Source organism: Sorex araneus, chromosome 6, assembly GCF_027595985.1.
Source record: "Sorex araneus isolate mSorAra2 chromosome 6, mSorAra2.pri, whole genome shotgun sequence".
Classification (NCBI taxonomy): domain Eukaryota; kingdom Metazoa; phylum Chordata; class Mammalia; order Eulipotyphla; family Soricidae; genus Sorex; species Sorex araneus.
The window spans coordinates 90,063,623-90,090,867 of record NC_073307.1 but is presented as its reverse complement, the minus strand read 5'-3'; the positions used below and the strand labels follow the sequence as shown (position 1 = coordinate 90,090,867).

Genomic DNA, 27,245 nt, shown 5'->3' with positions numbered 1-27,245 from the left:
ACTTAGAGGACAAGATGGAATTACTTAGTGAAGGAACCCAAGGCAACGTGAAAGGCAAGTTTGGGGGCAAACTTAGAGACTGAAAGAGATTCCTGGGGGGGGCAGCGGGAGAGGCTGGGAGTTCGGGCCAAGCTTCGAGGGAGCTGCTGATTCTCACCAATGTGGTCATCAGCTTTGGAATGAGGGTGGGATGCTGTGAATGACTGAGTTCCTCCATCCCTCTCTCACTGTAACTGCATTGAACTCCTCCGGGCTCTCTCTCTCTCTCTCTCTCTCTCTCTCTCTCTCTCTCTCTCTCTCTCTCTCTCCCTCATCTCATAGTTTCAGAGGAGGCCAAATTGGAAGTCCTTCCCAGGGAGTGGCTTGTTCATCTTATTTCCCAGCCAGTGTGGGAGCGGCGTGAGGAGAAACGACACATTCGGTCGCCAAAGGATTCAGCGCAAGGAGCCGACCATCGGACAGTGAGTGTACAAATGCCTCCAGTGGCCAGAGTGTGCGTGCCTGTGTGTGTGTGCATGCATGCATGCATGAGTGTGTGTGTGTCTGTGTTTGTGTGTGGGGGGGAGGGGGGCAGAGTCCATGTCACTGGACTTAGAATGCAATTGAGATGTGATGACAGGAAGAGGCAAGAGACATCCAAAGGGGAGATGCAACCACGGGGCCGACAGAGACCACTGCTGGGAGTGTAGCCATCTAGGATCACGCTCCTGTGACTCAGTAGAAAGGAATTAGGAGCATAAACATAAGTAAATAAATAAATAAAAAAATAAATAATGAATCGCAGGGGGCTGGAGAGATAGGTTGGCTGGAGGACACTTGCATAGCATGTGGCTGACCCAGGCTGACTCGGGGCACTGCCGAGAGTCTCCCGAGCCCCACCAGGAGGAAGCCGTGTGCCCCGCTGGAGGTGGCCCCATGTCACCGCCACCACCACCCCTCCAAGCCACCAAATATTAAATGAGCAGCAAGGCCTCCCTTGGAGGAATGACAGGAGAGAGAACGGAGAGAGGATTGTTCATGGGCGGGGGGAGCCAAAAAAGCTCCGGAAGAGACCCCCCTTCCCCGTCACCCCCAACCCACCTGCCCCCTGGCATCAAGCCCTCTGCACTCCTCTTGTCCCTTAGGAATGCTGCGCTCGGGACCCAGGGTGCTGCTGCTCCTCACCGCCCTCTTCATCCCTGCAGGTGAGTCCCCTCTGCCTCTCTGCCATCCGCAGGGGGCAGGCGGGGTGGGCGGGGTGAGGGAAGTAGGGGGGCGGGGAGAAATGCTGGCCATGGAGGTCGAGGGGAGAGGGCTGGAGGCTAGGATGCAGGCAGGGTGCTTGGCTTGCACAGAGCACTGCCAAGAGAAAACCCCGAGGGCAGAGCCAGGAGAAAGAAACCCCTGAGCATTTGGGTGTGGCCAAGAACCAAAACAAAACCCCCAGAAAGACCAAGGAAGAGCAGATCTGGCACCCAAAGCAAGGGCAGGGGGCGGCCTGAGGTGACGAATCTGCTCTGGAGAAGGAATGGGAAGTTCTGAGGGGGCCGTGCAAAGGCATGCAAGTGCATGAGCCTTGGAGCTGGAGGAGTAGGACAGGGGCTAAGCAAGCGTCTTCTACGTGACTTGAGCCTGGTTTGATCCCTGGGCACCAGAAAGGGCTTCTGAGCACAGAGGCCGGAGTAATCGCTGAGCACCACCAGTGCTCAAATACCTGCATCCAAGACAAGTGTGTGTCACCACACAGAGCAGGCGTCCACAAGCACCCCGGGGGAAAGAGATTAAGCATCAGAGATCTAGAAACCCAATCAAATTCAAATCCCATGGAAAGATCAGAGGGAGGTATGGCTGGTCCCGGTTCAATCCCCGGCACCAGGATTCATTCCCGAGCACGCCACCAGGAGGAGCCACTGAGCACCAAAGCATCTAACCCTCCACCACACAGATCCATTGTGTTAGCTTGGCCCCCACAGCAAACATCAGCTGGGCCCCCCATAGCTAGAAAAGGGTCCACAGAGAAAGTGAGTCTGGGATTTCAAAGAGATCTCAGTCTTCCCTCATGGTGCCAGAGAGACTGTGAGACAGAGAGACTGTGAGACCCTTGCTCTAGGTGGCTCCGGGCAGCCAGTTGGCGGGGAAGCAGGGAAGGTGAGGAAACCCACTGGCCCTCTTGGGGGAACAAGACCCCAGGCCTTTAGAGAAATAGAGTCAGAAAAGTATTCTGGGGGCTGGAGTGATAGCACAGCGGGGAGCGCGTTTGCCTTGCATGCGGCCGACCCGGGTTTGATTCCCAGCATCCCATATGGTCCCCTGAGCACCACCAGGAGTTATTCCTGAGTGCAGAGCCAGGAGTTAACCCCTGGGCATCGCTGGGTGTGACCCAAAAAGAAAAAAAAAAAAGAAAGAAAAGAAAAGTATTCTGGAGGTTTGGGTTCAGAAACTTATCTCTGGGGATGTTTTATCTGTACCCCATTTGTCTGTCGCACTGCCCAAATCATTCTCTCCCTGCTCCCCTGAAAGAGAACGGGGAGAAAACATCACCCATGGGACCTCACTTCTTCTGGATCTTCTGGCGGGGCCCTGCTTGGGGGTGGAGGCCGGGAATCTCTCACATTCTCTTTTCTCTTTCCTTTGGTACAGAATGGACACCCCTAGGGGTCAGTGGTCAACGAGGAGGTAGGTGAACCCCTGGATCTGGGCTCTGATAGGATTTTGACTAAATACTGCAAGTGAGGGGTCAGAGTTAAGCCATTGATCGTGGGCCCAGCAAGACAGGACAGCAGGTAAGGCGCTGACCTTGGATGCTGCCAGCATCCCACTCGGTTCCCTGGTTACTGCCAGGAATGATCCCTGAGCACTGAACCAAAAGTAAACCCTGAATGCTTCTGATGTGGTCCACCCCCCACTTCCCACTCTTCCCATCTAAAAAAAAAATCGTTAAGTATTTTTGTATCTGACTAGCCGTGGTCCAACCCTCAGCAACACTATGATCTCCAGGGCACTGCCAGGAGTGACCCCTGATTGTTCAGATTGCTCAGAAGTACGGCCTGATAGTATGGCAGGTAGGGTGTTTGCCTCACATGGTACTATTCACTGAGTCCAGAGCCTGTAGTAAACCCTGAGCATCAATGGGTATGGTCCCCAAACAAGCAAACAAACAAAATGCCCGAGCAAGACCAGGTATGGCCCAAACTCCCCTCCTCTAACAATCTCCTCCAGAATCTGAGATCTCAGGGCTGTCTAACAACCTAAGCAAACCTGCTTCGCAGGCAAGAAGTCTTTGTTTAATTCTTTAAAAAAAATTTTTTTTTTTTTGCTTTTTGGGTCACACCTGGTGATACTCAGTGATTACTCCTACTCTGGTACTCAGGAATCACTCCTGGTGATGCTCCTGGGACCATATGGGATGCCGGGGATGGAACCCTGGGTGGCCGCATGCAAGGCAAACGCCCTCCCCACTGTATTATCACTCCGGGTTCTCGATTGAATTCTTAGAACTGCATAGTCCCCAAGTACCAGAAAACAGCATGAAGCTGGGAGTAGCCTCTGAGCTCTGCCAGTTTGGAAACTGACCAAATAAAAGCAAGAAATAAATAACATATTTGCCAAGAAGACTATCCATTAATGGGTCAAAAAATCAACCAAAAAAAAAAAAAAATCAACCAATAGTACAGCGGGTGGGGCCTTTGCTACGCAATCAGCTGGCCTGGGTTCTTACAGACCTCCCCCAGAGTAAAGTCTCAGAACAAACAGAAATCCTACTTTTGGATGTTTTTCTAAAATTTAGTTCGGATGGGGCTGGAGTGATAGAACAGCAGGTAGGGCGTTTGCCTTGCACGCAGCTGACCTGGGTTTGATTCCCAGTATCCCATAGGTCCTCCGAGCACTGCCAGAAGTAATTCCTGAGTGAAAATCCAGGAGTAAGTCCTGTGCATTACATCAGCGGGTGTAACCCAAAAAGCAAAAAAAATTTTTTTTTTTTAGTTTGGATTCTTGGGCATCACTCCTGACGCTACTCAGAACCAGGATTAATGGCAAGGAATTTATTGCTATATGCCAAGCCCCTGGGATGCTTACCCACAGAAATACCATATGGAGATTCTTTTATTATTTCTTTAGAGTGCTGTCAGGGGCTGGGGACAGGGCTCATGCAGTCAGAGCACATCCTTTGCATGTGGGAGCTCCAGGTTCAATCCCTGACACCACATGGTTCCCTGAGTGCTTTTGGGGGAGCATCCCCATGAAAACCCCAGAATATATCCCCAAAATTAAAAAAGAATCCTTTTCATGAGCTGCTCCTCCATCTAGTACAAGTGGCGTGCACTTGCTCTGCCTGCGGCAGACTCGGGTTCAGGATGCAGTACCACAGAGAGGCCTGGCACGAATGACCTCTCAGCACAGAACCAGGAGGTAGCCCTGAGCACAGCGGGAATGGGCCCGCAAGTGGCAAAAGAGGGTCTTGAGGTGGGAGAACAAGCCTTTTCCCAGCAAGAGCTTATGAAAAAGGTGCCTGAGGGGCTGGAGCTAGTACAGTGGGTAGGGCATTAGCCTTGCACGTGGCCAACCCGGGTTCGATTCCAAGTATCCCATATGGTCCCCTGGGCACTGCTAGGGGTGATTCCTGAGTGCAGAGCCAGGAGTAACCCCTGAGCATCGCCAGGTGTGACCCAAAAGAAAAAAAAAAAAAAGAAAAGAGAAAGGTGCCCGAGACAGAGGCCTGAAAACGCGGAGGCGGGGGCAGGCCCCGACCCTCCCGGGCTCTGGCTCTGCATCCGATGGTGTGAGCAGCTGGATAGGAATGTGCTGAGAGCCAGGGCAGGCTCGGGCTACACCCTGGAGGGACTCCATTCCCCCGTGCAGAGATTCCAGAATGGTTTGGGTCAGTGATTTTTCAAATTCCCCTTGGGACTGGAGCAGATCCAGATTTGAAAACTGAAAAAAAAAAAAGCCAAAAAAACCCCAAAACGTAAAACGCTTACTTTGTCCTTTCTCTTAGCTGATGACTTGCTTTCTTTTATTTCTTTTTTTATTTTTTTGCTTTTTTTGTTTGTTTGTTGGGGGTATACCTGGTGATGCGCGGGGCTTACACCTGGCTCATGCTGGGGACCATATGTGATGCCTGAAATCAAACCTGGGTCAACCGCATGCAAGGCAAGCACCCTACCCTGTACTATCTCACTGGCTAGATCTGATGACTTCCTATTTAGAATTGTGTGTGTGTGTGTGTGTGTGTGTGTGTGTGTGTGTGTGTGTGTGTGTTGGTTTCTGGGCCATGCCTAGCAGTGCATGGGGACTATTCCTGACTCCAGGACTATTCCTGACTTCCAGGAGTGCTTGGACAGTCACTCCTGGAAGTGATCTAGGTACCATACGGTGCTGGGCATTGAACCCTGGGCTTCTCATGCAAGAGTCATCACTCTAGACCATCTAGAATTTTTTTCTTTTTACTTGGAGTCACACCCAGCGATGCTCAGGGGTTCCTCCTGGCTCTGCACTCAGGAATTACTCCTGGCGGTGCTGGGGAGACCCTATGGGGTGCCGGGGATTGAACCTGGGTCAGCCGCATGTGAGGCAAATGCACTACCTCTTATACTATCCCACGGGCCCCTATCTAGAATTTTAAGAAGATAAAGCAGTAAGCATAGAAATGATTTTTTAAAGATTTGTATTTGGGGCTAGAGAGATGGATCCCCTTTGAATTCCTGTTTTGCATGTAGGGGGCCCTGACTTCAGTCCAGATGTGAGGGGCTAGTTTAAGAGTCGGGAGTACCCTTGGGTACTGCAGGGTGTAGCTCAAACATTTTTTAAAGGGGTTGTTTAATTTCTGCTTTGGAGAGATGATAATACAGCAGGCAGGGTGACTGCTTAGCACACTGCCCACCTAGGTTCGATCCCTGTAGCCCCACCAGGAATCATCCCTGAGCACAAAGCCAGGAGTAATTCCTGAGCACAGCTGAAGGTGGCCCCAAAACCAAAAGAAACTTAAATGATCAGTCAATGGAATCCAGTGCTACTCTCACCAGATTTAAATCTCCTAGAGAACAAAAAGCAAATAATAATAATAATAATAATAATATAATAAAATAAGGGGCTGGAGCAATAGCACAGCGGGGAGGGCGTTTGCCTTACAAGTGGCTTACCAGGGTTCAATTCCCCGCATCCCATAGGGTCCCCTGAGCACCGCCAGGGGTAATTCCTGGTGCATGAGCCAGGAATGATTCCTGAGTGCAGAGCCAGGAGTAACCCCTGTGCATTTGGCGGGTGTGACCCAAAAAGCAAAATAAATAAATAAATAAATAAATAAAATTAAAAAATAAATCTCCTAGACAAGTTTTTTAGAAAGGCAAGGAAGGCAAGGTCTGGGAATTCATCAAGCCCTGGTGGTTAAAACTGATTAATGGCTTAACCTGTCCGTGAAGGAATACAGCAGCTCGTAAATATGTCGGTGCTGATGCTGCCTTGTGGTTTGAATTTTATTTATTTATTTATTTACTCACTGCTTTTGGGTCATACCTGGAGATGCTCAGGGGTTACTCCAGGCTCTGAACTCAGCAATTACTCCTGGCGGTGCTCAGGGGACCTTATAGGATGCCAGGGATTGAACCTGGGTCAATTGTGTGCAACAGTGCCCTATCCACTATCTTATTGCCCTGCTCCCACGCGTCATGGTTTTTCAAGTAGAGACTGTTTTAAGAAAGACTTCATTTACAGATTTTTTAGTGCTTTCCTAATAGCTTCCGCTTCAAGATCCCTCCCGACCTTTGATTTTCCTGTAATCAACTGCACGCAAAGCATTTGCTCACTGGGCATCAGATAGCTAAGTCTCCTTTTGGCAATGCTCGGGTGTAAGCCTATCAGCACATTGACATCCCATGAAATCGATTATATATAGAAGCTCATAATGTTCCCGAGTCATGTGACTATGAATAAGCTCAGTGATTTTTGAGTAAATCATTGCCATCTTGATACTCAACTTTTATCATCTGTGTAAACGGGGATTTCCACCAGGCTGCTACTTAGGTAAGCCCACATTAGCTAAGTTTAAGGACAATGAAATCATCTCAGTCCTGCTAGCAAATCAAAGTCTAATTCCAAAAAAGAAAAACTTGGGGCCGGAGCAATAGTATAGTAGGGAGGGCATTTGCCTTGCACTCGGCCCATAGGGTCCCCCAAGCACCACCAGCAAAAGGAATTTGGTTACAAGCAAAAACAAAGACAATGGAACCAGCTAAACAATTCCACTAACAGCAGGCTGAGGGGTAGCTATGCAAGCTTGAGAGAGGGTCATCAAAGTCTCACAATGCTGTTTTTTTTTTTTAATCCCCCACTTCTAGACAATGATGCAACTACAGCGACTCCCGAGGTATTCACAGAAGATCCTAGTAAGTCATTCTTCTTTAAAAAACTGTATTTGGTTTGTGTTTTCAAACTGGGGAATAAAGGGATGGAGGACAAAAGCCAAGACAAGTGAAGACTAGAAAGAAGGTTGGTGGGTGCTTGCTCTGAATTCCTGCAGGACAGGTGTTGGGTGCATGGGCTACTGTGGATGGTGGCAAAATTCCCCAAAGAACAAACTAAACCGTTGAAGAGCAAGACAGATGTCGTAAAGACGACTTTCTGGCGACACACATCGATCTGACATGCACACTCTTAGGTGAACACATACAAGCCTGTGATCACTCCCTGTTTCTTTCTCTCTCTGCCCAGTGTCTGCAACCGCAGTTGCGTTAGTTTTCCTTTCCTTCTTTTAAAGCCATCATTCCCGTTTCCTTCCTTCTGCTACTTTCCTACTGGCAGTTTCATTCCTTGCACCTCTTTGCAGATCTGGTGAATGATCCCGCAACCGATGAAACGGGTAAGTTTTCTCTGTGGCCCAAGGCCCTTGCCTCACCTGCGGGAGACCCACGTATGGTCGCCTGGGCACTGCCGAGGGTCATTCCTGAGCACAGAACTAGGAATAGTCCTTGAGCACCATGGGGTATGGCCCAAGCCCCTCACCCTTCTCCAAAAGGAATGATTCTTGGGAATATTCACTGATTTGAGTCTAGATGTTGCGCTGATCCCTGTTTTCTTAATTCTGAGAATGGGCTAGAGAAATGGTGGGTGTACTATTATAATTATAAGGGGAAAAGAGAGGTCCCTTAGTTCACTAAATAAAAGGCAGGGGGGTGGGGTGGGGAAGAGGATTAATAGATGATTTAAGATCTAGATAATAAAGGCTTCCAGGGACTGGAGCAATAGAACAGCTGGTAGGGTGTTTGCCTTGCACGTGGCCGACCCAGGTTTGATTCCCAGCATCCCATATTGTCCCCTGAGCACCTCCAGGAGTAATTCCTGAGTGCAGAGCCAGGAGGAACTCCTGTGCATTTCCATCTGTGACCCAAAAAGCAAAAAAATAAATAAATAGGGGTGGAGTGATAGCACAGCAGGTAGGGCATTTGCCTTGCATGCGGCTGACCCGGGTTCGATTCCCAGCATCCCATAGGGTCCCCTGAGCACCGCCAGGAGTAATTCCTGAGTGCAGAGCCAGGAGGAACCCCTGTGCATCGCCAGGTATGACCCAAAAAGCAGAAAAAAAAATTTAAATAAATAAATAAATTTGGAATAAAGGCTTCCAAATGTTAACTACATCTAGTCTTTCCCCTAAAATTTTTACTTAGATTAACTTAGAAAAAAAGTAACCTAGAATGGACATACACACAAGCCCCGTCCTGGCCTTCCTATGCCCTGTTCTGTCTCCACTCACCGGTTCTCCTCTGCCCCCCCCTTGCCGGTTCAAAGTCCTCCTCACACATGCTGTTTTGTGCCTTTTCAGTTCTGGCCGATCTCGAGCCTTCCACAGATGACCTGGGTGAGTTCAGATCTGGGATCCCAGAGCAATGGGGCCACTCTGGGCTTTGCCCAGAGCCCACGAGGGCAGGACCACCGGAGAAGAACCCCCAGACAGATAGGACATGACGCAAGACAGTGCCATTCATTGAGTTTGTGGTCCTAAATAAGACACTTCAATTTCTGTTACTGACGCTCTTCTTTCCCCTCCACAAGGAAAAGAAAACAGTGCTGGCAGTTAGTCTATATTTTATAAAATCATATTTTATAAAAGATTATGTTTTATAACATTTCATAAAATATAGGGGACTGGGGTTATTAGTCAGTGGTGGAGAGCTTATTTGGCAAGCGTGATGGCCTGGGTTCGATCCCTGACACCATGCACACACATATACCAATAAGAATATATAAAAATATCGGGGATGGAGCGATAGCACAGTGGGTAGGGCATTTTTTAAAATTTTTTTAAATTTTATTTTATCACCATGTGGAAAGTTATAGAGTTCTCAGGTTTATGTCTCAGTTATACCGTATTCAAACAGTGGGTAGGGCATTTGCCTTGCACGCGGCCAACCCGGTTCGATTCCCAGCATCCCATATGGTCCCCCGAGCACCGCCAGAGGTAGTTCCTGAGTACAGAGCCAGGAGCAACTCCTGAGTATCGCTGGGTGTGACCCAGAAAAGGGGAAAATAAAAACCAAAGCAGGTGGGGAATTAAGAGTGGGCTGGGGAACACATGGGGAACACATCACAGAACAACACCCCTGGAGAAGGCATGAAAGCTACACACCCATTCCCCATACTCTGTCCTCTGCTGCTCTTCCTAAGGTGCGTCCTTAGTACCATGTTCTGAGGGTTAGGTGTAAAAAAATAAATAAGGGCAATATTGTGCAAACAGAAAAAAGCTGTCAGAGAAGTCCAGAAATACGCGCATACACGTGCATACAAACACACACGCACGCGCGCACACACACACACACATTCCCCTCATGTTCACAGATGAAGAATTGCATTAAGGGGCGAAAGGGAGGCAGTCAATAGCTGTGTGACCTCGTCGATTGTTGACCTTGAGGGTGCTTCGGGTGATATTTCTCTACCTTCATAACGTATCTCTTACTGTGTCCATACATGACTAATATTATTAAGAAGTAGAATTAAGATGAATGTTTAAATGGTCGTTGGACTAAGGCAAGGAGAAACACACCCCGAGATGGTATGTGGAGGTATAAAGTAGAAACGTCTATTGAGATGTATTCATGCAGAAAATGCAAACTATGAAAAAACGCTTTTCTGGAGAACACCTAGGCCGAGTTGTTTCCTGGAAGACAAGGAGAAGGGGCTCCAGTGAACAGACGCAAGGAGCGTGAAGAAAGGGATGGGCTGAGGTGCAGGGTGAACATCAGAATCACCTGGATGCAAAAGAAATTTTCTAGAAAGAGAGAGACAGTTGGGGAAAAACCAACCCGTTGCTGATACCTTCACCCCCTGTTACCCAAATCTGGGCCATCTCAAAATACCAATTAGAAGTCAAAGTGATAGTATAGTGGGGAGAGCATTTGCCTTGCACCTGAGCAAACCCTCAGAAACCCCTGAGCATCGCCAGATGTGACCCAAAACAAATAAAATATATGTATATATATATATATATATATATATATGACAGGAGTCAGGGATGTCTTAGGGACTTTGATGTTGGGGGGTACAGTAACCGTAAACATCAGCTCCCCTATAAACTTTTTCCCCAAAGCACAATAAGAAAGAGCTTTGAGGGTCACAGCAATAGGACAGTGGGTAGGTGCTTGCCTTGCATACAGCTGACCTGGGTTCGATTCCCGCAAATGGTCCAAAGAGCCTCACCAGGAGTGATCTTTAACATCAGAACCAGGAATAAGCCCCTCTCCCATCCCACTCCCCCAGGAAAAAAACCCAAGGTTTTTTGGGGTTTTTTTTTTGCTAGGGTTTCCCCAAGTTCCCAGGGATCAGGTGAGTCCGGCAGGATGCCAACATCGACGACACATTTCCCTCCCACTCACAACACAGCGAAGCAAATCACAAACCCACAAACAAACAAAATCACCAAATTCACTTTCTCCTGAATGCACCCAGCTTTTCCTGCCCGCACTCCCAAACTGCAGGACCCTAACTAACTCAAACCAGTGCCTGTGAGACCGCCAGTGAGGGTGAGGAAACGGGCTTACCTGTCGAGGAGGGGCAGGCAGGCCAAGCCGAGCAAGAAGCTGCAGCGCTGGAGGTGGACAGCGAACGTCAACTGGTCCAAGCAGAAGTCATAGGATACTAAAACCAGGGGAACAAGGAGAAAACCTAGTTACTATCATGTCCTGTCTACGAGCAACTTTTCCAGTGGTGTTCTAACATCTCCCCATCATTAGTCTTTCCCTAAAACTCATCTTACTCCTTGCCTTGTTCTCCTCTCTACAAACTCGGCCCCTAGGTCAGGTTTCCAACTGGCTATGTCCCCTCAAGATGTTGGGTTGTTTTTTTTTTTTTTTTTTTTGGCTTTTTGGGTCACACCCGGCAATGCTCAGGGGTTCCTCCTGGCTCTGCACTCAGGAATTACTCCTGGCGGTGCTCAGGGGACCCTATGGAATGCCGGGGATCAAACGTGGGTCAGTGGCATGCAAGGCAAACGCCCTCCCCTCTGGACTATCATTCCGGGCCCACTCTCAAGATCTTTAACCAGCAATGCCACCCAAGAATCTCTGATGACTCAGAACTTCTAGAGGAGAAATGTGTGTGGCTGTAAGAAGACACTGTTGGGGCTGGAGCAATAGTACAGCAGGCAGGGCATTTGCCTTGCACGCAACTGCATCTCATAAGGTCCCCCAAGCACCGCCAGGAGTGATTCCTGAGTGCAGAGCCACGAGGAACCCCTGAGCATCACTGGGTGTGATCCCAAAAGTAAAAAAAAAAAAAAAAGACACTGCTGCATATGATCTTTTTCTTCCTTCAGCTTTCCAGTGACATTCTTCTGGGCCTGACACTTCTTGCCTGTGTATCCCATTAAACTTGCTCCTTGCCAACCCCTAATGAGATACGGTACGACCCCCAATGAGATATGGCACAATGAAGGTCCCAACTCTCCAGGAAAGTGGAGAAAAGCCAAATTCTGATTCCTCATCAAAGTTGTGGAGACAAAAAAAAAAAGCTCCTTGGGGGCTTCCTTTTTATTTATTTTTTATTTTTTTGCTTTTTGGGTCACACCCGGCAATGCACAGGGGTTACTCCTGGCTCTGCACTCAGGAATTACTCCTGGCGGTGCTCAGGGGATCATATGGGATGCTGGGATCTGAACCCGGGTTGGCCTTGTGCAAGGCAAACGCCCTACCCGCTATACTATTGCTCCAGCCCTGGGGGCTTCATTTAGAACCCGTTAAAGATTATGAACTGTGAGGGCCCCAGAGAGATAGTACAGCGGATAAGCTGCTTGCCTTGTCCTAGCTTCAACCCCTGGCATCCCGTCTGGGTCCTGGTGCCTTGCCAGGAGCAATCCCTGAGGGCTGAGTCCGGGGGAAGCTCTGAGCACTGCCAGGTGTGGCCCCCACACCCCAATAATGGTAAACTTGGGGCTGGAGCCATAGCATAGTGGGGAGGGCATTTGCCTTGCACTCGGCTGAGCCGGGTTCAATTCCCAGCATCCCATAGGGTCCCCCGAGCACCGCCAGGAGTAATTCCTGAGTGCAGAGCCAGGAGTAGTAACCCCTGTGCATCACCGGTGTGACCCAAAAAAGCAAAAAAAAAAAAAAAAAAAAAAACCACCAAAACAAAACAAAACAAGAAACACATTCTAGACCAACAGTTGTAAACTCATTCGTTTCCTACATAGTGGCCCCTGCACGGGTCCTGGGTGAGTCGGCATGAGTGATGGAGAAGGGACTCCTGAACCAAGTCCTAACTGAGTGTTTCTCTCTTCCCGCAGCACTCGACAGAAATGCCACTGGAGGTAAGATAGATGTCTCCCGCCTCTCTCTGCAGCTTTTCTTTCCTCGTCCTCAGGCGCCTCAGGAGAGATGGTGCTATCTCTCTCTACTATTTGGGGGACCCAGGGACAGAATAAATGGCATTCATCCCGTCCCCAGGGCCGGAATGTGAATAGTTAGGGCACTGGCCTAGGGTCCAATTCCACCAAAATAAATCAAACAAAGGGCCGGAGTGAAAGCACGGGGGGGGGGGTGGGGTGGGGGGGGGGCATTTGCATTACACTTGGCCAACCCAGGTTTGATCTCCAGCATCCCGTATGCTCCCTTGAGCACCACCAGGAGTAATTCCTGACTGCAGAGTTGGGAGTAAGCCCTGAGCATCGCCGGGTGTGATCCAAAGAGCAAAACAAAACATATAAAGCCTACCCCTTGCATGTGCCCCATCTGATCCCCAGAGCTCTGCCAGGACTGATCCCTGAGCACAAGTCTAGGAGGAAGCTTTGAGCACAGCCAGGTGTGAAGCAAACACAAAGTCAAAAATCAGAGTGGAGGGCCTGGAGCAATAGCACAGCGGGGAGGGTGTTTGCCTTGCACGCAGCCGACCCGGGTTTGAATCCCAGCATCCCATAGGGTCCCCCGAGCACCACCAGGAGTAATTCTTGAGTTCATGAGCCAGGAGTGACCCCTGTGCTTTGCCGGGTGTGACCCAAAAAGCAAAAAAAAAAAAAAAAAAAAGTCAGAGTGGAGGTGTTATGTTTTCAATGGGGGGAACCCCCGTTCCCCACCACCACCACACATACACACACCCCAAGAGTCCTCAGAGGTGGGTCCCACTTATCCTTCCAGGCAGGGACGCCCCCTCCAGTTGGTTTTCTACTGCCCACCTTGGCAAGCAGGAAGGATGGTCCTGACTTCCAGAGATGCTCTGGGCACCCCCCAACCCCATCTCCCCTTCCGGTGCCTCAGGGCTGCCTTTCCTGGGTGTTGTACTTCTCCCTACTGTTTTTGTGTTTGGCTTCGTCAGACTGTCGGGATGAGAAATTCGCTTGCACGCGACTCTACTCTGTGCACCGACCCATCAAGCAGTGCATCCACCCTCAGCTGTGCTTCACCAGGTAAGGACCCCGGAGCATCTGCACACGCCCACCAGGCTGCAGGCCACTGGGGAACGTTGTGGAATTCCATTCTTTGGGGGAGCAGGGGGCCATGGATGTGGCTCAGTGGTTAGAGCATCAGGGTTAGAGTGCTGGCTTGGTATGTGGGAGGCCTGGGCTCCAATTCCACCAAAATAAACCAAACAAAAAAGGACTTCATGCTTTTGCCTTACGTGCAAGCTGTGAGTAAGAAGACAGCCTCAGGGGGCAGAGTGATAGCATGCCTTGCACTTGGCAGACAAGGGTTCATTGACCCCCCAGCATCCCATGTGGTCCCCCGAGCACTGCCAGGAGAAATTCCTGAGTGCGGATCCAGGAGTACACCTGAGCATCCTTAGAAGAACAAACACAGGCTCCGTTCTTTCTCAAAACTTTTCTCCTCTTTCTTTCCCGCACGCTTCAATGTTCCCATGACAGCTTGCGCCGCATGTACATCATCAACAGGGAGATTTGTTCCCGGCTGGTCTGCAAAGAACATGAGGCTATGAAAGGTGAGGTGAGGGCGGGATGTGGAATGGGTGAAGGAGAGGTTCATGCTCTGCCTTTAAGGGAGACCCAAGGCTCCCCCTTCACTGCCATCAGCCATCAAGTTCCCCCAGATAACCAATATACCAAGTATATAAAAATAACCAGGGGCTGGAGTGATAGCACAGCGGGGAGGGCGTTTGCCTTGCACACAACTGACCGGGGTTCGATTCCCAGCATCCCATAGGGTCCCCTGACACCACCGGGGTAATTCCTGAGTGCAGAGCCAGGAGTAACCCCTGTGCATCACTGGGTGTGACCCAAAAAGCCAAAAAGAAGAAAATAACCAAAGGAAAGTACCCCATTCTTTTCCAACTAGACCATAACCCACAATCTTTTTTTTTACATATAGACAGAACTTTCTAGAGTCCTACCAGATCTGAGGGTCATTTGTCCAGGTACTAAACCGTGTCAGGCTAGCCATAACATAGCCAAGACTAGTCAGCGACCAAGCTCATGTCTCTATAGAGACACACACGTACTCACATACACACAAACATGCACATACGCGCATTTGATTACATACTCACGTTCGTACATAAGCATTTACACAGAAGGTAAGATACATGTTTGCGTGCACGCATACAGATCCACACACACAACTCCTCTAATTCAGAGACAGCAAGGCTTGGATAGCTCTGAACTGCATCACTGTCATCCCGTTGTTCATCGATTTGCTCGAGCGGGCACCAGTAGTGTCTCCATTGTGAGACTCGTTGTTACTGTTTTTGGCATATTGAATATACGCCACGGGGAGCTTGCCAGGCTCAGCCGTGCGGGCGGGATACTCTCGGTAGCTTGCCGGGCTCTCCTCAAAGAGGGATGGAGGAATCTAACCCGTGTCAGCTGCGTGCAAGGCAAACGCCCGACCCGCTGTGCTAAGGCTTGGATAGGACTGAAACGTCACCAGTTCTGAAGTGTTCCAATGGGTTCTCCATCCTCCCCATCCCCCCCAATTCCAGGAACCCAACATTTACATGGCTGACAGAGAAATGGCCACCCTAGAGGAAAGTAGAAAAACAAGGTCTTTGGTCTGTGGTCATGTATCCTGTGAGCGGTGGAAACAAACCCACCTTTCACCTTCCCCGGGGCCAGCCCCGAGTGCACTCTGTGGCTGCTGTGTCCCCACAGGCTCGGCCACTTCTGACTCAGCAGCCGGCCCGGGCGAGGGCCTGAGTCAGAGCAGTACTGAACTTTGCAGAAGGAAACCCGGGCTTGGGCCTCAGGACTCTTGAATGAGCCACCTGCAAGGGAAGCACCTTGAGAGTCAGAAGGAGGAATATTTGGACATGCAACTGTTTGCACGGCACAAACACTGAATGACAGTTTGAACAATGGGGCCTCGTGTGTGTGTGTGTGTGTGTGTGTGTGTGTGTGTGCGCGCGCGCGCTTTTTGGGTCACATCCAACAATGCTCAGGGGTTCCTCCTGGCTTTGCACTTAGGAATTACTCCTGGCAGCGCTTGGGGGACCCTATGGGATGCTGGGGATCCGAATCCGGGTTGGCCGCATGCAAGGCAAACACCCTCCCCGCTGTAATATTGCTCCGGCCCCTCTTTTTTTAGGGGGAGGTGGGCTATTGAATATGTACTGAATAAAAGGAGGAGCCTCAGGGCTAGAGCGATTGCACAGCGGGTGGGGTGTTTGCCTTGCACACGGCCGACCCGGGTTCGATTCCCAGCATCCCATAGGGTCCCCTGAGCACCACCAGGGGTAATTCCTGATTACAAAGCCACCAAGTGAGACCTGTGCATCACCAGGTGTGACCCAAAATGAAAAAAATAAAAGAGGAGCCAGCAATCTATAAAAGGAGCTTCCATTTATGGCTGACCTGTGCTAGGACACTTTTTGGGGGAGAGGAGGAGGTACTGGTGGAGGGAAGCAAGCTAGGCTGTGCTCAGGACTAGCTCTTGGCTCTGCACTCGGGGTGGGGTTTGGGGGATCAGATTGGATGTAGCAGATTGAACCCAGTTCAGTTGCATGAGGCGAGCACTTTCCCTACTATTTTCTCCCTCCAGTTCTCTGCAAGGCATTTTGCATACATTATTTTATGGGTTTCACTCCCCTGTTGAGGCAGGTATTTTAATAGCATTTACAGTAGGCTCAGAAAAGCTAAGAAACTTTCTAGTAAATGATTAATGTTGAGTAAGTAGCACAACAAAGGCTCTGAGCAGATTTTCCCTCAACCTCGGTTTCCCGTGTCCCTTAAATCTTTAGTCCGCAGGAAGATTGCTCCAGGGTTGGAAGCCTGGCCCCATGAGCTGGGGGAGAAGGCAGCTGGAATAGAGAAGAGATCACTGAGTCAGTGATGGTTGGAGGGATCGCTCGGGATGGGAGATGCATGCTGAAAGTCGATAAACGACCAAACATGATGGCCTCTCAGTATCTGTATTGCAAACCATAATACTGAGAAGTAGAGAGAAAGAGGGAAATTGTCTGCCATAGAGACAGGGGGAAGGGTGGAATGGGGTGAAGGGCTGGAGGAGTGAAGGGATACCAGGGACATTGGTGGTAGAAAATGTGCACTGGTGGAGGGATGGGTGTCAGATCATTGTATGACTGAAACTCAAACATGAAAGCTTTGTAACTGAAGCTCACGTTGATTCAATTAAAAAAAAATTTAAAGGGACTGAGCGATAGCACAGTGGGTAGGGCATTTGCCTTGCACGCGGCCGACCCGGGTTCGAATCCCAGAATCCCATATGGTCCCCTGAGCATGGCCAGGGGTAATTCCTGAGTGCAGAGCCAGGAGTAACTCCTGTGCATCGACAGTTGTGACCCAAAAAGAAAAAAAAAAAAAGAAAAAAAAGAAAAAGGAAATAGAAAAAGAAAAAAAAATTAAAGGGACTGGAGCGATAGCAGTGAGTAGGGGGTTTGCCTTGCACGCAGCTGATCCGGGTTTGATTCCCAGCATCCCATATGGTCCCCTGAACACTGCCAGGAGTGATTCCTGAGTGCAGAGCCAGGAGTGACCTCTGTGCATCACCAGGTGTGACCCAAAAAGCAATAATAATAATAATAATAATATACAAATAAAAATTTAAAAATAAGAATTAATCCTTGACCTGGTGGGGCCAAGAGTGATAGCACAGCAGGGAGGACACTGGCCTTGCACGTGACTGATCCCCAGCACCCCATACAGTCCCCCAACCACCACCAGGAGTAACCCCTGAGCACAGAACCTGGGGTGAGCCCTGACCGCTGCCAGGTATGGCCCCGAAACATCAAATAAATAAATTTTTTAAAAAAAAAATCTTTGGCCTGGATCAAAGGACCGGAGCGCATGCTTTGCATGTGGGTGGCCTGGGTTCTAGCCCCAGCACCGCAGGGTCCCCCAGGCACCCCCATGCATGGCCTAAAAAACACAGAAAATACATTAAAAACAAAAAACCCCAAACCGCCACTAAGTCCCTGCTGTCTGTCTCCCTGTGTTTCCTCCCGCACGGTCGCCGCCAGACGAGCTGTGCCGCCAGATGGCCGGCCTCCCGCCCCGCAGGCTCCGCCGCTCCAGCTACTTCCGACTCCCACCCTGCGAAGACGTGGATCTGCAGAGACCCGGGAGTCTGTGACCGGAGAGGAGTCCAGGACAGCTGTCTGGGGGGCAGGGAGAGGGTGTCCTGGGCAGGTCTCCTCCGGGCGGCGTGAATCGTTTCTTTGCCCTGTCTTGCTTTTGCCTCTACTCCCCATCTTTTTTTTTTTTTTTTTTTGAGCCTCTCTTAGCGCTGGGTTTGGCTGCTTCTCAGGATCCTAGGTGGAGTAGACCGAGGGCTTCTCTGCAAATACTCCCCGTGCCATTTCCGTAGAATAAACTTTAGGTATCATTTACAATTTTTTTTTGGCTTTTGGAGTCACACCCAGCGATATTCAGGCGTTCCTCCAAGCTCTGCACTCAGGAATTACTCCTGCCCGTGCTCAGGAGCCCAATGGGATGCTGGGGATCGAACCTGGGTTGGCTGCATGCAACGCAAATGCCCTCCCCGCTGTGCAATGGCACCCACTGGGAATTATTTACTCTTAAATCTGTTGATGCAGATTCTCGGTCTCTTTTGACTCATCCCCCTTTCTTCTTCAAGGGCCCCTTGACTCAGAATTGTTTTTCTTGAATTTTCTGAACATCTGCCTGACTGCTCCATTCCTCCTCCCTCCTCCCCTCGCAGCTGGGGGCACCCCCTTCCGTCCCCCAGTGTGGACTGTCATCCTTTTTTGCAGTCCTAGAAGATCCAATATTTTGTTTAGGGGGAGGATTTGGCCCTCAACCGGCAAAATTCTTCAAAGCCAAGTACAAGTTAGACAGTCCTCTTGGCGAGCCAAAATATTTTCTGCTAAACCCAGACTCTGTAGTTAACCAGAGAGGAGGAAAAGGCCAAATAAAGAACTTGTAAGGCTCATGAGTCCCTGTTTCGTTTCCTGATTGGGAAGCTCAGAAGGGTCTTCAAAACTGACCTCTGGTAGGAGGGTGGGATGGTTCGTGGGAGAGCGTCAAAGAAATAGTCTTCATGGGGGAGCTGGAGTGATAGCACAGCGGGGAGGGCGTTTGCCTTGCATGCGGCTGACCTGGGTTCAATCCTCAGTATCCCATAGGGTCCCCCACCACCACCGCCAGGAGCAATTCCTGAGTGCAGAGCCAGGAGGACCCCCTGAGCATTACTGGGTGTGACCCAAAAAGCGCCGCCCCCCCAGAAAAAAGGGTGGGGGAGAGGGAAGATGTTTTTGGTGGTGGTGGTGGCAGTGTGTGTGGGGGTGTCTAAGGAAGCACAGGAACCCTTGCTGGTGATTTTTGGCTACTTGGGCCTTCAATCAGTGCCAGGACTGAAACATGTGCTGCTGCTTTGGGCCTGTGGTGCCAAGAATTACCACGGGTCCTTCTGGAGATCTGGTGCCTCCAGGGCTGCACCCAGCCAGGGGCCCACAGGGAGTGATGAACCTCATTCCCTGAACCTCATTCCCTGTACAATCTCCCTGGCCAGAACTTCACCGGATACTAACATGAGATCATGGATGAACATGCTTTGTCCCAAAACTTCGTTCCATTGCGATTCTCTAGATAGCACAGCGGGTAGGGCGTTTGCCTTGCACACAGCTGACCCGAGTTCGATCCCTCTGTCCCTCTCAGAGAGCCCAGCAAGCTATTGAGAGTATCTTGCCCGCACAGCAGATCCTGGCAAGCTCCCTGTGGCATATTCGATATGCCAAAAACAGTAACAAGAAGTCTCACCATGGAGATGTTATTGGTGCCCACTCAAGCAAATCGATGAGCAACGGGATGACAGTGATACCGTTCATATTTCTGGAAGATCAGGTGCCACCAACCCCAGCATCCAAGAAATACTTCGTTTGCAAAAGCAATCCACAAGAAGCAAAAGCAGAAATATGAGGCTGAAGCGACAGTACAGCAGGGAGGGTGTCTGCCTTGCACTCAGCGGACCCGTGCAAAGCCAGGAGTAACCCCTGTGCATCACAGGGTGTGACCCAAAAAGCAAAAGCAAAAGCAAAAAAAAAAAAAAAAAAAAGCAATCCACAAGGTAAATAGAACAAAATCCCATTGTAACAAGTCTGTGGGCCTCTGAACCCTTTCCTTCTTAATAACCCCCCTGATTTTATTAAAAAGCCAATGAAATTCAAACAGGAGTCCGGGGACTTTGAGACCAGCTCCATATTTTGAAGAATGCTGAAGGGCTTGGATTTCTTTCATATTGCTGGGAGGAAAAAAAAAGAAAAACTACCTAAATGAGGATCAGACTCTTGCTGTTCAGAAGCAATTTCATGTAATGGGATTTGCACAATTGATTAAATAGAGATGCAAGAAAACTCCCCCCAAAGCGTGGAAAGCTCTGCTCCAGGTTTCTAGAAAGAACTACACGCGCAAAGCATATTAAGTACACAGGCCAGTGTGGAGACATCTAATAAACACGGGGAATTTTCATTCATTTAAGAATCTGTGCTTGGGGCTGGAGCAATAGCACAGTGGGGAGGGCATTTGCCTTGCACGCGGCCGACCTGGGTTTGATTCCCAGCATCCCAAAAGGTCCCCCAAGCACCACCAGGAGTGATTCCTGAGTGCAGTGCCAGGAGTCACCCCTGAGCATCGCCGGGTGTGACCCAAAAAGCAAAATAAATAAGAAGAATCTGTGCTTGAAGTTACCCTTCCTGCCGCAGAATAATTAAATTCCCACCCAAAGGCGCCTCTCTTCCCGTGACTGTATCCATAAACGTCCCTCACACAAATTTCCTTCTCAGAGTGTGGGTCTTGCTTTTTTCTTTCTCTTTTGAATGCGTGCTTTTTCATCCCGCTTCGCCAACGAGTGACTTGAGTTTCTCCGTCCCACCAAATTCAATCCCATCCCTCGTCAGGACTTGACCCGTCGTTCTCCAGCGGCCCCTGGGGTCCCCTTGGTATGGTTTCACCTCCATGAAAATTATTTTCCCCTTCTATGCCTTTCGGGCCCAGCTCTCTTACTAAGGGAGGTGTCAGGCTTGAGTTTCACCTTCGCCATGGTCAAATGCCTGTGCTTCGCCATGCAGCACTATCCTTTTTCTTTTCTTTTTTTTCTTTTTGGGTCACACCCAGCGATGCTCAGGGGTTACTCCTGGCTTTGCACTCAGGAATTACTCCTGGAAGTGCTTGGGGGATCATATGGTATGCTGGGGATTGAACCCGGGTCGGCCGCGTGCAAGGCAATCGCCCTCCCCGCTGTGCTATCGCTCCGGCCCCTGCAGCACTATCCTTTAAACATAAAGAATTTTCCTGGGGCCAAAGATATCGTACAGCTGTAGGGCACTGGCTCTGCATGTGGCCAACCTGGGTTCAATGCCTAGGACCCCATAAGGTCCCTCCAGCCCTGCCAGGGGTGATCCCAGCGGGCAGAGCCGGAGTAAGCCCTGAGCACAGCAGGGGATGGGGGCAGACCTCCCCCTCTCCTCCTACACACTCATAAGAAAGAAAACAATGTTCTTTACATTAAATATGTTCCCTATGTTCCAGAGAACTCCTATAAGAGCGGAGGGGATTCTTCCCTCATGGTCTCAACCAGTAATGTCTTCATTCGTCCTAGCCCTGAGGTTGTGTTTTTTTTTTTTGTTTTTGTTTTTGTTTTTTTTTGCTTTTTTGGGTCACACCTGGCTATGCAAAGGGGTTCCTCCTGGCTCTGCACTCAGGAGTTACTCCTGGCGGTGCTCAGGGGACTCTATGGGATGCTGGGAATTGAACCCGGGTCGGCCGCATGCAAGGCAAACGCCCTCCCCACTGTGCTATCGCTCCAGCCCTTCAGCCCGATTTTATGCCTGTCACTTCACATGGTCCCAAAAGCACTCCCCCGAGAGACCCCTGAACACAGAGCCATTTGGGGGTCCAATGCCTCTCACCAAACAAAATCCTTCCTTCCCTCGGGGCTGTCATGCCCAGGGGTTGCACACTTGGTTCTGTGGGTGTGGCTGGGGGGGGGTCCAACGTGAACCTCACACAGGCAAGGTCAAAGTTCCCACTTTCATGCCATCCCCACTGTCTGGGGTTCCCTTCACTTGTACCACTTGGCACTTGTCATCCCGTTGATCTTCGATTTGCACGAGCGGGTGCCAGTAACATCTCCATTTGTCCCTGTCACATGCTAGTGTAGCCCAATGGCATCTGCTCACTCCAGGAACACGAAGAGCCTCAAACCATTTGTTCAGGGTTTTGACATAGGTTCCCTATGTTTTTTAAATTTTTTTTTTACTTTTTTTAAAAAAAATTATTTGTTTTTTAATTAATGAGTCACCGTGAGGGCACAGTTACAGATTTACCTCATGCAATGTCCCACCCCCCCCACCCCACCCCACCTCTGTGGCAGGGCATTCCAATTTGTTCTCTCTCTCTCTCTTTTTGGGTGTTGTGGTTTGCAATAGGGGTATTGAGTGGCCATCATGTTCAGTCTCTAGTCTACTTTCAGCACACATCTCCCTCCCCGCGCGGGATTTCCAATCACATTTTATTTTATTTATTTATTTATTTTTGCTTTTTTGGGTCACACCCAGTGATGCACAGGGGTTACTCCTGGCTCATGCACTCAGGAATTACTCCTGGCGATGCTGGGATTCGAACCCGGGTCGGCCGCATGCAAGGCAACGCCCTATCCGCTGTGCTATCACTCCAGCCCCTCCAATGACATATTACTTGGTGTTCCCCTCTCTATCTGGGATGACTTTCCCTCAGCCTGTGAGGCCTGCTTCCAAGCTATGGAGCCAACTTCCTGGTATTATATACTACTGTTCTTGGGTATTAGTCTCCTAACACCCAAGTGTTTTTTAAAATTTTTAAAATATTTTATTTACACTTACTTTAATATTTTAAAATATTAAATAAAATATTGAAAATTAAAAATTAAAACATAAAATATTTAATTTATATTTATGTTATATTTTGTTTGAAATATCTAATATTTCTGTTTTAAATTTTTTTTTTTTTTACTGAATCATTGTGAGATACATCATACGAAACTGTTCCTGATTGGGTTTCAGTCACACAGTGTTCCAACACCTGTCCCTCCACCAGTGCAAGTTTCCCAGCACCAGTGTCCCCAGGTTCCCTCCCATCACCCCCCCCACTAGCTTGCCTGTATGGCAGGCACTTCTCTCTCTCTCTCTCTCTCTGTCTCTCTCTCTCACTCTCTCCCTCTCTCTCAACCAATATTTCTCAATTGCTTTCTATTCCATCTCCTTTCCTTCCTCCTTATTTTTCTTTTTATTTGCTTTTTGGGTCACACCCAGAGAGGCTCAGGGGTTCCTCCTGGCTCTGCACTCAGGAATTACTCCTGGCAGTGCTCGGGGGACCCTATGGGATGCAGGGATTTAAACCCGGGTCGGCCGGGTGCAAGGCAAACACCCTCCCCACCGTCCTATCAATCCGGCCCACCTCCTTGTTTTTAAAGGTCTTTATATTCCCAATAGAATTCCCTTAGGAAAAGTCTCAAGTCTTGGGGCTAGAGCAATAGCACAGCGGGGAGGGCATTTGCCTTGCACATGGCCAACCCGGGTTCAATTCCCAGCATCCCATACGGTCCCCTGAGCACCGCCAGGGATAATTCCTGAGTGCAGAACCAGGAGGAACCCCTGTGCATTGCTGGGTGTGACCCAAAAATTAAAAAAAAGAAAGAAAGAAAGAAAAGTCTCAAGTCTGAGGGGAGTGGGGAGATAGTCCAGGGCGTCCAAAGCGCTGGCCTTGCCCACAGCCAGTGTTAGGTCCAGTTAGATCCGGGCACTGACTCTGCCCCTCCCCCAAGCGCACTGCCAGGGATCACTCCTGGACAGAGGCCAGAATAGCCCCCGAGCACTGCTGGGTAAGGTCCAAAGGGGTGGGGGGAGGAAAAGAAGACTGTGGGGCCTGTTGTGATTCTTGAGAGCGTGGCCCGCTGTGGCCGAAACCACGGGGCCAGCTAATGAGCTCCTATTTGCCTGCTTTGCAAATTGGGGGTCTGTGCTCCATCCCAGGCAGCCGCAGGCAGGATTCAAACACTGGACCTGGAGCGGCCTTGGAGCACTGTGGGGCACCTTGGAGCACTGAGGGGCATTCAGGAGGACAGACAGACATACACGCTCACACAAGCCAAACCAAGTCCCGAGTCTGTTTCAAGGAGGATGTTTGGGTCCAGCTTCTTTCCCTGTGGTCTCTCCCCCTTACCCGACCCCTCCGTCCCCTCCACCCCGCCCAGCCGAATCCCTTTCCCCTTCCTCCCCTCAGACCCCCCTTAGGGTTTCCCTTTCACACTACTCTCCCTGAATCAACAAGTACGGAGAGTGTGCGCAGTGCTCTCAGCTCTGCCAGCACTTTCTCGAGGTGGTTTTTGACTCACAGGCAGCGGGTGCAGGGCCAGCTGGCCGCTCTCCTTGGAACGGACACTGACACGGCGCTCTAGAAGACTCACAGCCTTCCTCCCTGGCTGCAGGGGCTGGGCGTGGGAGCAAATACTCTCTACCTGGGAGATGATGCAGGCAGGAGAGAGAGAGAGAGAGAGAGAGAGAGAGAGAGAGAGAGAGAGAGAGAGAGAGAGAGAGAGAGAGAGAGAGAGAGAGAGAGAGAGAGAGAGAGAGGGAGAGGGAGAGAGGGAGGGAGGGAGGGAGGGAGGGAGGGAGAGAAAGTGAGAGTTAGAGACAAAGGTAGAGACAGAGTGAGACAGAGAGACAGAGAGATATACAGAGAGAGAGAGGGAGAGAGAGAAAGAAAGTTAGAGTTAGGACAGAGGTAGAGACAGAGAGACAGAGACAGAGAGATATACAGAGAGAGAGAGGGAGAGAGAGGAAGAAAGTTAGAGTTAGGACAGAGGTAGAGACAGAGAGACAGAGACAGAGAGATATACAGAGAGAGAGAGGGAGAGAGAGAATTCACATCTTTATACATCCAGTAGAGGGCTGGAGCAATAGCACAGCATTTGTCTTGCATGCAGCCAACCCAGGTTCGATTCCCAGCATCCCATATGGTCCCCTGAGCACTGCCAGGAGTGATTCCTGAGTGCAGAGCCAGGAGTAACCCCTGAACATCTGAGCATCTCTGGGTGTGACCAAAATAAATAAATAAATAAATATCCAGTAGAGGGAGAAGGAGAGAGGGAGGGGTGAAAGGAGAAAGAGGAAAAGAGATAGAGAAAGAGACAGAGAGAGAATTCACCATCTTATCACATCCAGTAGAGAGAGAGAATCCACATCTTTAAATATCCAGTAGAGGGAGAAAGAGGGGAGGGATAGGAGAGAGAGAGAGAGAGAGAGAGAGAGAGAGAGAGAGTGCACAAATATAAATCTCAGGACTAAGAGTTAGAGAAGCACTGAGTTAAGGAGACAGAGGACTGAGCGATAGCCCACTGAGTTACACAGTGCTTTGCACGCTGCCAACCCAGGTTCAATCCCTAGCACCCCACATGGTCCCCCAAGCACCACCAGGACTAATTCCTGAGCATAGAGCCAGGAGTAACCCCTGAGCAGTGCCAGGTGCAGCCCAAAACAAACAAACAAACAAACAAAACAGAATAGAGAGTGCTGGCTGACATCAAGAACGGGGTAAGCTAGAAGATGGGAACTCCCACATTGTCTGGGAGAAAGGAAAGCCCTGGAAGGATCTGGAATGTTCCAAAGGTCTTGAGGGATCTGGAACCCCACCCCCCACCCCCGGGCTGCTGGGAGGACTGGAGAAGTGTTAGGGACACGAGATGGGACTGTCCTTTGAAAGTTGTCGGGCAGATTGGGCTAAGAACAGCTCAGACCATGGGAAACGCACATCCCTGCACCAGGGAAAGTGACTCGGGCTTCTCTGTGGTAAGGAGAGGAACAGGTGGTGAAATTTTTTTTCTTTTCTTTTTTTTTAAAAAACCACTCAACCAGAATCGGAAGCAGCAGTCAGAGAACAACTTCTGGGCAGACCCCAGACTGGAAAAAGCAAATGTTTATATAAATAGAGGTGCAGAAACCATGACTTCCTGTTGACAAAGCTTAATTTCAACTCGAACTTTTTTCATATAAATCACTGGCATTTCGCTGCTCATTGATTTGCTCGAGCAGGCACCAGTAACGTCTCCATGGTGAGACTTGTTGTTACTGTTTTTGGCATATCCAATATACCACGGGAAGCTTGCCAGGCTCTACTGTGCGGGAGGGATACTCTCGGTACTTTCCAGGCTCTCCAAGAGGGACGGAGGAATTGAACCCGGGTCGGCTGCGTGCAAGGGCTATGAGTTTTAAACATTTTTTTTTGAAAATTGAATCACAATGAAATACAGTTACAAAGTTGTTCATGATTGAGTTTAATCATAGGATGGTCCAGTACCCGTGTACATTTCACTTCACCAGTGTACATTTTCCACCAATATCCCAGTTTCCCTTCAAACCACCCCCCTATCCCTCTCACTTCCTCTCCCCACCCCCCACAAAGCATTATGGTTCCCACTACAGGTACTGACAGGTTCTCATTTATATCCCTTCATCTACTTTGAGTACTCAATTCTTGTCCAGAGAGCACTTGTCCAACTGTCATTGTCACACGGACATTAACGCTAAGGGCATCTTCAAAGATAAAACACCACTGACCAAACAAGTTGAAAGTGAAAATAAAGAAAAGGGACTATATTAAATAAAGAAGCTCCTGCACCTCAAAATAAACAGTAAAATACAAAGATAGCCCAAGGAGTGGGAAAAATTATTTAGCCAATACTTATCAGACAAGGGGTTAATATCAAAGATATACTGGTAGAAACTGACAAGAAAAATATATCCAACCCCATCAAAAAGTGGGGAGAAGAAATGAACAAACTCAAAGAAGAAATACAAATGGCCAAGAGGCACATGGGGAAAAAAAGTGCTCTACATCACTAATCAGGGAGATGCAAATCAAAATACCACATCAAAAGAATGAGAACCACCAGTGCTGGTGCTGATGTGGGGAGAAAGGGATGCTCCTTCACTGTTGGCGGGAATGCCGACCTGTCTGGACATTTTTGGAAAACAATATGGACTGTCCTCAAAAAAAAGAAAACCTAGAAATTCAGGGGCTGGAGCAATAGTACAGCAGGTAGGGTGTTTGTTTGCCTTGCACACAGCCGACACGGGTTTGATTCCCAGCATCCCATATGGTCCCCGAGCACCACCAGGTGTAATTCCTGAGTGCAGAGCCAGGAGTAAACCCTGTGCATCACTGGGGGTTACATAAAGTCCAAACAAAAAACAAAAAACAAAACCCTAGAAATTCAACTTCTATATGACCCAGCAATACGTCTTCTGGAATATTCCCTGGGAGTCCCAAAACGCTCAGTAGAAACCTCACCTGCACTTCTGTGTTCATGGCAGCACTATTCATAAAGATTTTT

General features: G+C 49.5%; 1 protein-coding gene across 1 annotated transcript; it reads left to right on the top strand.

The window, feature by feature from the left end:
- Window positions 1-351: 351 nt before the first annotated feature.
- Window positions 352-18,694, top strand: MFAP5 (microfibril associated protein 5). The gene is made up of 10 exons (XM_055143065.1): window positions 352-461; window positions 1,125-1,184; window positions 2,620-2,655; window positions 7,314-7,361; window positions 7,802-7,834; window positions 8,795-8,830; window positions 12,746-12,769; window positions 13,771-13,861; window positions 14,318-14,391; window positions 17,881-18,694. The coding sequence occupies exons 2-10, from the start codon at window positions 1,127-1,129 to the stop codon at window positions 17,991-17,993; spliced, it is 513 nt and encodes a 170-aa protein (XP_054999040.1). The 5' UTR covers window positions 352-461; window positions 1,125-1,126; the 3' UTR covers window positions 17,994-18,694.
- Window positions 18,695-27,245: the final 8,551 nt, after the last annotated feature.